Here is an 11,842-nt window from a genome sequence, read left to right on the forward strand (position 1 = left end):
GAGCTGATAGTACTCACTGGTACTCACGTTTCGTTGAGCTACTACCGAACGATCGTGCTGAATGGAGAAAGCCTATCTAGTGGGCGACTACCTGTCATTTCCCACACCTGTTTCGTAATACCAGGCTTTCTTTATCCTGCTGCTCTATAATAGGTTTTTCGCAGTTTTTCTCTTTGGTTTTATCGATTAATGGTCGATAACTGTCATTAAGAGGTATTAGTGGTAATTTCGTTGCAACTGGAACAGGCAAGCCAGATCGGAGAACGGTAAATTGTAAACAGCAATTAATAAAATATTCCAAGAGTTTTCTATGTGAATTTTTTCACCCAAGAAGTATTTCTACGATATTTATTGGGTTAATTAAAATTAACAACTCTAACTAAGGAGTCGTTTATGCCATTATTTTCCCTTGTGTTCTTATTTCTTCTCCAAGGCGTTATTTAACTTACTCGTAGCAAAATGTTTTGTCACTATATGAATCAATCCATCAGAAGATTTTATATATTTTATATATTCTATATATTTTAAATATTTTATATATTATATATATTTTATATATTTTTTACATTTTATATATTTTATGTATTTTATATATTTAATTACATTTTATATTTTATACACGTCTGTACACCATTAAAGAAAACTATTTTGATATCTCTTGGTGCAATATGCCATTACTAAATAATTTTACAAACGATTCTTAACGAGACTGAATCCTTGAACAGCCATAAAATCAGATAACAATGCCCATCACCAAATTATACACCAGCTTAATCACGACCATCGTTGTATAATAGGTTGCGACATATAATTGCTATTTATTTTAAAAACCAATTAGTGACCTGTTGCCAAAATACGCAATTCATTCAAACATTGAAGAGTAAATATCTCCGGGGATCTTTAATTTCACATTTGTTTGGTATGTTTACGGTCAGATTTTAAAAGTGTTTTCACTTTTATTTATGAGATGTCCGATGATGTTTCATTATTTCGTAACGGGGAATAGTTAATGCGCTTTTATGTTTCTTTTTTATGCATTTCCTAAAAAGTTGTGCATATTAATATGCTGTTTTCTAAATAAATATTATTTAATCACACTTATATATTCTATTAATAAAGATTTATGGCGTAAAAGTTAAAGCTATTAAAATGTTTTTACAAAAAGGAAATTATTGAAAACAAATTCAGTTCTTGCATGGGTACTACCCTATTATTCTTGGAACAATTTTATTGTAAATTTATCGCAAATTGTGGGCGAAGGTTGGATTCACTAATTAAATGTTTAATTGCAAAATTGTCCATTGTTTAATGTTTAATAATTTTTTGTTTAGTAATACCTACGTAGTTGTTAAACTGACTTAGGTAAAGTATGTTGCAAACTGATGTCCATATGAGATTAGGCATTGTCTGGGTATTCCGTGTTTAGTTTACATGTCAAGAGGCAGTCATTAAAACTGCCTGATGAGAAAACATATCATAAATATACGTTCTCCAAATAAAAAAAAATCACGGCAACACATTGTTATATAACAATACGCGTTGAGAATTAATGCTGTGAAGTATGAACATTACTGGGATGAAAACTGTTAAACCAAAAATGATGCCTAATAATTTTCATTGTCAGTGAAAGTTTATGGCCAAGGTAAGATATATTTTTAAGACGCTTTCTTCCTAAACGGTGTTATTTATCTATACACCATGAAATTGTTTATAATATCTCATAAATGTAAAATAGTTTCAATTACTATATAATTGAGATTTCTTTTTTTCTAATTCGTAACTATTATGGTTATTACGTTAATAGAATTTGAAAGTTAATATTGTAATACCACCGCAGAATCTTCTGTAACAATTTTTTATTGCGATGCTCATTTCGCCATCTGTTAGAAGCGGGCTAAACTACGGAGGGGAAACTAATAGAGTCCACAAGAAACATTTTAATTGGAAGGTCCACCGATAGATGCAAGCAAAATCGCTCAAATGTTTGAGAACTGTGGTTATGTCAACCAACTGTTCTAAACTTCATTCATCTGTCATGGAAATGTCCTTGTGTTGTTTTCTTATTGTTTACTAGTGTCCGCTGTGTAACGTCGGAAGAGCCACGAAAGCTCCAATAACTGAATGTCTCGTAGCTAGTGCATGAACCGTTGGTGCGGCATCAGTGTCGGTTATTCAATTTGTGTCTTGTTTTCGTCCGAAAATGAATCGTTCGCGGGATTTTTTATTCGTTTGAGCAACAATCGCCAGCGATTGACGCACCGCCACCGCAAAAAGGCCGCGTGAGAACCGATTATCCTGTTTAAAATTCGCCCGCAGTTACTGTTACGCACCGTGTAAGGTTAAAACACTTTCACTTTCGTTGCAAAAAAATCGCAACATAAACAAACGGAAATCGAATTGAATGTGTTTGTTGCAGTGCACGATGTCCGAGGAAGGGATTGAGTGGCTGAAAGACATCCTGCAGGACGTACAACTGATACAGTTTTTGGTTAGGATTAGGGATGATTTGCAGATAACTAGGCTGGAACATTTTGATTTTGTCAAGGCTGAGGACTTGGAAAACATAGGCCTCAGTAAGCCAGGTACATGGTTCTTATTTGTACAACAAACAAACCTTCAACAATTTAATTTAAGGTGTGAGAAGGCTGTTGGAAGCTGTGAAGAAGAAAAGGGCCCAACAGAAAAAAAGGAACTTGATCAACAAATTAATACCTGTCAACAGAACTGGGACTAATAAGAAGAATGATGAGAACAGCTCTATAAGTGATTTTACATCTTGTCTGATTCAAGAGAGCAACATCACTTTATCTGTGAAACTAGGAGATGGATCATTTGGTGTTGTCAAAAGAGGTAAGCAACATATATTTTTTAATAGGAATTTACAAATTAAAAATATTTCCCATAATATGTATAATTGATAATATTTGTTTTTGGATAAAATAAATTGGTTCTAAGAACTTCATTTACATAGATATTCATATTTTTCAATTGAAATGTGTAATCACAAGTTGAAACAGATAATTTTACTCACTTTAAAAAATAAAGTATAAATATCACTATGGCAATAGTATTGTCATGTCAGTAAACTTAGAATTATCTGTCTAAAAATTGTGGATACCACAGTACACCAAAGCAAAATTCAAAGACATTGAATAATATTTAGACTGTGAAACATTTAAATTATAAAATACTATAAAGACTTATTTTCTTAATTTTTAACATTTATTATAAGTATCATCATATCATAAAGTATACAAAAAATAATCTATCTAAAGTTCAATGTTTCTTTAAACTACAAACAATATTTTCACGATTTATGAGTAACAAAACATAATTTAAGAGTTTATTTTGACAGAAAATAAAATCCTAACTTCCAATTACAAATTGATAATATTTAAATTGAAAATAAATCTAGATATTTTGAAAAAAGTTGTTGCATAATCTAATTAGACACTTCTAAACAGAAAAAACCCTTTGAGTACACAAATAAAATTTTAGTAATTAAAATAATTATTGTTTAACCAGTTAATAATTGTTAGCACTTTGTTTACAAATTTAATTAAGTGTTTAATTAACTTATACTAATGATTTTATAGATTCTTCTGTGTTTTTTTGGTTTGCCCATATCTATAGAGGTGTGTGTAGAAATTTTATCTAATACCACAATTAATTTTGCTGATTATTCTCATATAATGCGTTGCGTAACAAAATTATGTGTAATTCATAGATTATTAGATGTGTATCAGTTGGAAACATAATAATTTATACTTAAATGTCTGTTGCTGTTGATGTTTATCTTCTCATTCAACGTCTGCTGATGGAACTTGTGAAATATACTTACATATTAATTAATATAATAATTATATTCCACTGTTACATGATTTAAATTGCCTCGCAAGACACCAGAAATGCATGTCTATAAAATTAATAAAAGTCCAACACAAGATTGAGTTTCCGAGTTTGTTTTGTTGTCGGTGTACTGTTGCTTCCGTTCGCACATGCCTTCAAAATTGCCACCATATCCGCTGTATGTACTAATTGTAACCGTGCAATCCGATCTTTTCATCGTCCAGGTGAATGGACCAGCCCGACGGGCAGAATATTGCCGGTGGCCGTCAAAGTCCTCAAGGCGGACGCTCTCAATCAACCCGGCATATTCGAGGACTTCATAAAGGAGGTGCAGGCGATGCACGTGCTGAGCCACCCGAATCTGATCAGGTAAAGGGTGTTTCTTTTTTATTATTTTGGCGCATCTGCGGCATATGTTACTATTGTTGGCAGGTTGTACGGGGTGGTGCTCTCGCAGCCGATGATGATGGTAACGGAATTGGCACCGCTCGGGTCGCTTCTGGATTATCTGAGGAAACAGTGTCAGCACACGCCCGTGCCGATTTTATGCGAATACGCCACTCAGGTAGGTGGTTTATTCGTGCTTAAAAGATTGTTTTGTTGGGCTATTAACAATGGTTTATTTTTGTGGGTCAGATGTCTTGCTTTACCACGCTTGAAATTTTAAATAATAGGTGTTTTAGAAATGTTATTTTAACAGATCACTGTTACTCTAAAAGTGTTACATTAAATCCATTAAGATTATTATTTTGCGTGTGTAACTACTTTAATATAAGCGATTATAAAACAAGATAACAGATCATTTTAGCCTAATTAAATAATAGTAAATTATGTAAATAAGCCCATAGATTTAAAATATAATTTTAGTTCACTACAATATAATCAAATTTTTAAAGGACAAAAAAAATATTGTGTTGCATTTTAAATTATTCATAGATTTAATTAAAATTTAAATTTTAAATTTAAATGATTTGTTTAATCATATGTATCAATACTAATTAAATCAAATGTCACTTGCGTAGTTGCATAACAAATTGTCATGTTCTAAGAATCTTTATTACGTTTAATATCCAAATTCGGTTTGTAATTACAAAAGCTGAAATTAGCCTTACTCCTGGAGGACACTGGATCCACTAATTTGGCATTGAAATTTAAATAATTGTGTCAGAATTTAATAAATTAACTGAAAAATCAAAGAATATAAAAATTATATAAATATTAAATATTATATTTATCAAAAATTTCAAAAAATGGACACAAAAAACTTGTTCAAAATTAACTTATAAATTTTATTATTTATAAATAATATTTGGTAGGATAACTTTCAGCTAAAAACTGACCTTTTTTCAGTATTTAAAAGAAAGAAAAAATTATAAAATCATTAAATATTACATTTACCAAGAATTTAAAGAAATTGATACAAAAAATTGTTCAAAATTATCTACTAAATTTTATTATATATAAATAATATTTGGAAGGATATCTTTCAGCTAAAAACTGATATTTACCATTGGAAACAACTAGACCCACCACTAATTTGGCATTTATTTTTAAATTAGTTTGTCAAAATTTGAATTAAATTAATTGATAAAATCCAAGAAATTAAAATTATAAAAACATTAAATATTATATTTATCAAAAATTGAAAGAAATTTACAAAAACAATTGTTCGAAATTATTTCATAAATTTTATTACTTATGAATAATATTTGATAGAATAACTTTCAGCTGAAAAAAGTTAATAAACGAAAAAGTTTTACCACAGGAAGACAAAATAAAATATAGTAATAATAAGACTATAGAAATATAAATTATTTAATATAATAAAACTTATTGATTAGTATAGTTATTAACCGTATTAGTGTTTTATTCAAAAGGTACAAATAGTGCAGTTACATCTAAGATCTATTTTTGTCCAAGCCGAATTGACGTCAAATAGTTTTCGTCGTTTCAAACCGTCCAAATTATAAAATTAGCCTAATTCGTGGACAATAAGCGTTTAAGAAAATTATCTTCATCCTTTTATTTTCAGTCTGCTGTCGAAATTAAAGACAACCTAGACGGCCGCCACTTATTACACAGTTTATGCACGAAATTACGGGTTATTTATCATTACAAAAGCGTTTTCCGTAACTCGTCCGATCGACCGGAGGCATTTAAATTAAAACAGACGCACGTATCGAAACCGCATTCGAAAACGAAACGCCGTGTTGCATTGAATAGACGGGCAGACATTCAAAAGTCACACGAATAGTTTCGTCCATTGAACGTGCACAACACCCAGATGTTGTCGAGTGGCAACAAAGGCCCACCGTTGTGCCGGCTTATTTACAATCATTTATTGACCTTACGCCGTTCAGCGACTCGGGGCCCTTATGAGGACGCGGCGGCAGAAAAATGCCTCGTTGCTCCGCACAAGGGAAAGCTTTTCCACGGAAAAATGACGATAACGATCGGCGAGAAACGCACCGCGTTGTTTGTTTATGCATCGCGTCCGCGTGTGAATTCGTTTTCTGTTATCCTACCGACGGTTGATTCGCCAACATCTGCATAAATACATTTACGATGTGTGTGTGTGTGAACGGATTTGTCGGTGATTAATTCTTTGCAATTTCTTTCTTTAATTAACAATATAATTTGCGTCCCGGATGGCATTTTCATAACTTAATCTTTTTACTATAAAACGGCATATACAAATATAAAAATCTGTTAATATTTATTTTATGAATACCTATCGAAAGATTTTTTAAAATGCACAAAGTTAAACATGAATAACGAACACCGTGTATAAAATTTGGGAATACTAATAATGGCTACTTATAGAATGGTCCTTGCTTGACGTGTATGCCAAAAATGAACTTTCCAACTTCAAAGTTGGTGGCTATACAAGCATTTTAGTTAGACCATCAATTTGACAAAATGTCTCTGTTATTGATATAATTATTTTATTTTAAATTATGTTTAAAATAAATTAGGAAGTCAAGTTATAATTGCTATAAAAATTTAAAATTAATATAATACTTTTTCTGTTATCCAGGTGAATCACCCTCTATATTATCAGTTAAACTGATTTAATCTAGGTAAAAGATAAGTTGTTTAGATAAAGACTTTCAACATTTTTTATTATAAATATTTGCATTTTACGTGATTTTGTTTGAATAACAAGTTTTGTCATTTCCTGTGATATCTTTATTTAACTTTATAATTTATTTAAAAGTTTGATTATTAAATTCTATTTTTTATTTCTACAAATTTCTTCCAAAATTATCTTTTTCTCCCATTCCATTAACACCCTAAATTATTGTATCCTTTTTTCTCATTAGAATTTTTTTCTATTGGTGGCAATTTATCAATTCAGTTTCTGTTTACATTATTATTATTAATTTTAATTTCTATTTCCAACTTTCAAAATAAGCTAACATGGTAGTAACTTCTAGAAATGTTATACAAAATTATATGTTCTTCTTTTTCTCCTCCATCTTTTAATGAAACTTTATAGATCCTAATTCCTATTTACAATTTCTAAATTGTCTAACATGGAAGTAACTCCTCCAAATTTTATCCAAAGATTCTACATCCATTAAAATCTTCCCTCTTATGATGGAACTATTCTATTTACAATATTCAACTTGTCCTATCATAGTAGTACTTTCTCCATATTTCTTTCAAAATAAAAAAATAATAATAACATAAAAAATTGTATTAAACTCTTAAATTTCAGGTTGCAACTGGCATGGCATATTTGGAGAGCAAACGATTTTTACATAGGGATTTGGCATGCAGAAATGTTCTGTTGTCTGCTGCCGACAAAGTAAGTCGTCAACTGGTCCCATATTAACAAAACAAGTAAACCATTCATTTCCACAGTTAAAAATAGGCGACTTTGGTTTAATGAGAGCCTTACCTCAAGAAGAAGACTGCTACGTAATGACAGAGCACAAGAAAGTTCCTTTCCCGTGGTGCGCCCCGGAATCACTGCGATCGCGACAATTCAGCCACGCCTCGGACACGTGGATGTTCGGCGTGACGGTCTGGGAGATGTTCACGTTCGGCGAGGACCCGTGGATGGGTCTCATCGGTTCGGAAATATTGAGGAAGATCGAAAAGGACGGCGAACGATTGTACCAACCTGAGGCGTGTCCGCCCGAGATTTATGCCATTTTACTGCAGTGCTGGGCCCGGAATCCACAAGAACGACCCACGTTCGCCGCCCTCAAGGAGTTCTTCAGGAAGAACACCACTCCGGTCATGAAGGCGCTGGGGAAACTGGACGAACCGGACAAGCTGAAGGTGCAGGAAGGCGACGAGATCGCCATCATTGAAGGCAGCGCCGATCTCTACTGGTGGAAGGGACAGAACCTGAAGACCTTCGATATCGGGCGGTTTCCAAGGTACAATAAAAACTCATTGACGTGAGAAGTTTAGCTTATACATGTGTTGTAAATAGATGTTTGGTGGACCCAATGAGGCCAAAACAGCCGGAGGACATAAGCAAACCTTTGCACAACTCGTTTATTCATACGGGACATGGGTCAGCTTTTGGCGAGTCGTGGGGGAGTCCTGCCTACATTGACGACATGTATTTAAAGAACCCAATGGAGCCACCAGATGTCACTGGAATGCAAAGGGAGGTCAAACCATCGCCACAACTCTCTGATAGGTCTTCCAAAACTTCTTCCTCAAAAGGTATGATGACTTCTTATTGTCTATAGAAATAATTATTGGGAGTCTAAGCTTTAAAGAATGTATACTTCATAGAAGTAATATATGTAATACTAACCATAGCTAACTGTTAGATCCGGTAGGTGAATACCGAAACAGCAAAGAAAGTATACAGCCAGACGGAGTTCTTTCTTATTGGTTGTACTTATGGACGTCTATCATTAAATTTAAGAATTGGGAGGGGATTCGGAATAGGGATTCTTTCATTTATAATTTACATGATGGATTAGTTTCGAAAGGTAATTCATAGTATCGTTTCCATCGCTGAATGAATAACATAATGTCATCTTGTGGCTAACTCAACATTGTTTTATATTGTAGTGCTTATTCTAACTTATTAATTATACAAATGTAAGTGAGCCTTTTAGGACAATCATCTTTAGAAGTTCCTATTTCTTATTATAATTAACTTTTATATATCTTTCAGTAAATGGTTCCTTGCGAAAGCCCTCTGACAAACAATTTCAATATAGAAAACTCTTTAATGAAAATGTAATGCTGTCTAAACCCCAAAGACCACCTCAACCAAAAGTGGACACAACAAGAGAAGGTGTTCTGGTGGATATTTCTCCAGAAGATGTAGTTCCAACAGCCAGGATGACGGATATTGGCAAAAGCACCACCAGCACCGTTTCACTAATTGATGAACCCATAGATGCACCACAAGAAGGTAAATAAAACTAAAATAGAATAATACGCAAAATATTCCAATATTAAGAAACAATTTACACCATAAAAATAAGTTGATGACGTTTGTTTTGTAAAAATATATTGATTTATGATGGGTTTTTTTAATTAGTTACGTAATTCCCGTAACCTTGAAAAACTTTCAAATTAAACACCAATTGCACGTTTTTAAAACTATTAAATTTTATTGTTATTGCATTTTTTATTCATATTTAATGTTACTATTTTAAGATTACTGGTCGGACAGACCGCCATCGGTGAACAGTGCACCACCTCCATATCAACAGCCGCCTTCTTACTATAATACCTCAGCGTTCTCACAGGACGCCTCAGAAATCGACCCCTTCGACACCTCCTCAGTTTTAAATCCCCCTGAGCCTAGATTTTATTCTCGGGTGTCTCCAATTCCTACAGTAACTCATGACAACAACGCCAAAATCATGGAAAACATACAGAAAATAAAATCTATGAAGCAACAAGAACCTAGTTATATACAGGGTGATATAGCAAATAGAATGAGTTTTATACATACTCAAACCGACAATAATATTGCCGTTTCCAAGAATGTCACAACGGCGCACAAAGATTTAGCTTTGGCTGTGGCCGGTAGCAGTAATGGACTGAAAGAGCAGGACCTTGCCAATGGAATGCACAATTTGACAGTAAGTGATGAAGCCAGCAAAGAATTCGTATCCGAACTGGAGAACTATTTGGTGACCAAAAAAACCAATGATATACCAACGTTGCAGCCGCCTCCAAAGAAAAACAATTACAGCCCTAGCAAAAGCCAAAACAATGGTGTCAACACCTTGCCAAAGGTACAGAACGGTACGTACGCCAATATTGCCAAGAACTACGACTCGAATACCAGAAACGAAACCACCAAAGTACTAAACAAAATCTGGTACGAAACGACCGTCAAGCAAAACGGGAACGTCAAAGAAACCAACAAAAACCGTTACGACACCGAAGAAAACAGAGAGAGGGATGTTTACGTGGTCAACTCGGAGTTTGGGCAGTTCAAGAGCAACAGAAGATACGATCCCGTGTACGGCTCAGTCAGCTCCACCTACGATCCGACTTATTACGCCACCACTTCCAATTACAATCCGTACAACAATGTGCCCGCCCAAACTCACAATCCGGGGATCTACGAAGCACAGCCCGCTGTGGCGGTGTATTCCAACGGCTCCACCTACAACACCTATAGTTCACAAGTAGGCGTTTACGGTTACGGCAGCACGGAACGTAACGACTACAGCGAACCGCCGGACGAGAGCGTTTACTCGGAGATTTCGGACAGATTGTACAGCCAAGTGCCCGACGAGACGCTCAAGCCCCACAGGCCTGCGCCTGCGCATCCGCTGAGTATGCAGCAGATACAAAGGAAAATTCAGCAGGGTCAGGTAAGCATTTTGTTACTTTATTTAGCGTTTTTTCCTACAACTCTGGTTACTTTCAGCTAAGCGCCGACGCCGAACGACTCATGACTCCCGAGTACCGGAGCAACAAGGTGAGTCAGGTCCGGGACTGCGTGCCGGACGTTAGCACCGAGGAGATACTCTCGAAGTTGCAGTCGTGCGGTTGGGACATCACCGCCACAATTAGGTCGCTCAAACTGGATAAACTGGTGAAACTGGGAATGGCGAACAGGACGCAATGCGAGGCGGCTCTGCAAAGGACCAATTGGAACGTGGAGTTGGCGGCGTCCGCCATTCTGGACACATGAACGGTTGACAATTGGATTTGAAATAATTAGTATATCAGCATATTAATCGTGCCAAAGATAACAAGTTAAACTGCTTAGTCTTAAGTCCATTATCATTACCCATTTAGGGGCCATAAAAATGATTTATATTACGAAAAATGTTCTCAATTAGCCATTATGAAAACTTGTAGGAAAATATTTATTTTATTTTTGCTTCATTTAATGTTGAAACATAGACTGATTTTAACTCGTATCCGTGACTGGCGGAACATTCCTTTTAGTGAATTTGATATTTACAATTACGATTTACCTTAATTAACTTTGATATTTGATGACTTGTAGTAATTTCAATGCTTTCTAACACATGAACAAATTGATATGTTATGATGGTACCTATCAAGAATAATGTATGTACCTGAGAGGAAACAAATGTAGCTCTCTTAGATCTTTTTTAAAATAATCTAGAACAAATATACTTTACAAATAAGTTATATAATTCATTATAATAATCTTCTTATATTTAAAATAAGGTTTTGTACCCCTGAACGTTGACTCTAACTTATTAAATATTACATTAATGTTGTCATTATACTATAGCTAACTCAATTTAATAGTTGACTCCATTCTAGTAAATTTTATTGTACTTACATCCTTGTATGGTCAAGCGATTGCAATAAATATAACGATTCTTGTGATAAAAAAGGAATGGAAATATGTATGTATATTTTTGATGCACTGTTATTTTCCCTTTTATTGTAAATACTTACGTAAGTTCATCGCCCGTTGTTTTTACATAAAAAATGTAATATTTTATGTATTTAGTTGTATATAATAATCGCTAGGATAATAAAATTATTTTTCTAAACGTGTTTAGTT

General features: G+C 34.0%; 1 protein-coding gene across 3 annotated transcripts; it reads left to right on the top strand.

The window, feature by feature from the left end:
• Window positions 1-2,038: 2,038 nt before the first annotated feature.
• LOC109597180 (activated Cdc42 kinase Ack) lies at window positions 2,039-11,831 on the top strand. Of its 3 annotated transcripts, none has more exons than XM_049967504.1 (11): window positions 2,039-2,338; window positions 2,417-2,582; window positions 2,635-2,850; window positions 4,074-4,218; window positions 4,282-4,414; window positions 7,571-7,660; window positions 7,717-8,240; window positions 8,297-8,535; window positions 8,999-9,241; window positions 9,490-10,664; window positions 10,721-11,831. In XM_049967504.1, the coding sequence occupies exons 2-11, from the start codon at window positions 2,423-2,425 to the stop codon at window positions 10,985-10,987; spliced, it is 3,192 nt and encodes a 1,063-aa protein (XP_049823461.1). In that variant the 5' UTR covers window positions 2,039-2,338; window positions 2,417-2,422; the 3' UTR covers window positions 10,988-11,831. The 3 variants fall into 3 exon arrangements, with proteins under 3 accessions (XP_049823461.1, XP_049823460.1, XP_049823459.1); XM_049967503.1 differs by having other exon boundaries at window positions 2,039-2,333; XM_049967502.1 differs by lacking the exon at window positions 2,039-2,338 and having other exon boundaries at window positions 2,345-2,582.
• The last annotated feature ends 11 nt before the right edge of the window (window positions 11,832-11,842 follow it).

Source organism: Aethina tumida, chromosome 5 (genome assembly GCF_024364675.1).
Source record: "Aethina tumida isolate Nest 87 chromosome 5, icAetTumi1.1, whole genome shotgun sequence".
In the NCBI taxonomy this organism is placed as follows: domain Eukaryota; kingdom Metazoa; phylum Arthropoda; class Insecta; order Coleoptera; family Nitidulidae; genus Aethina; species Aethina tumida.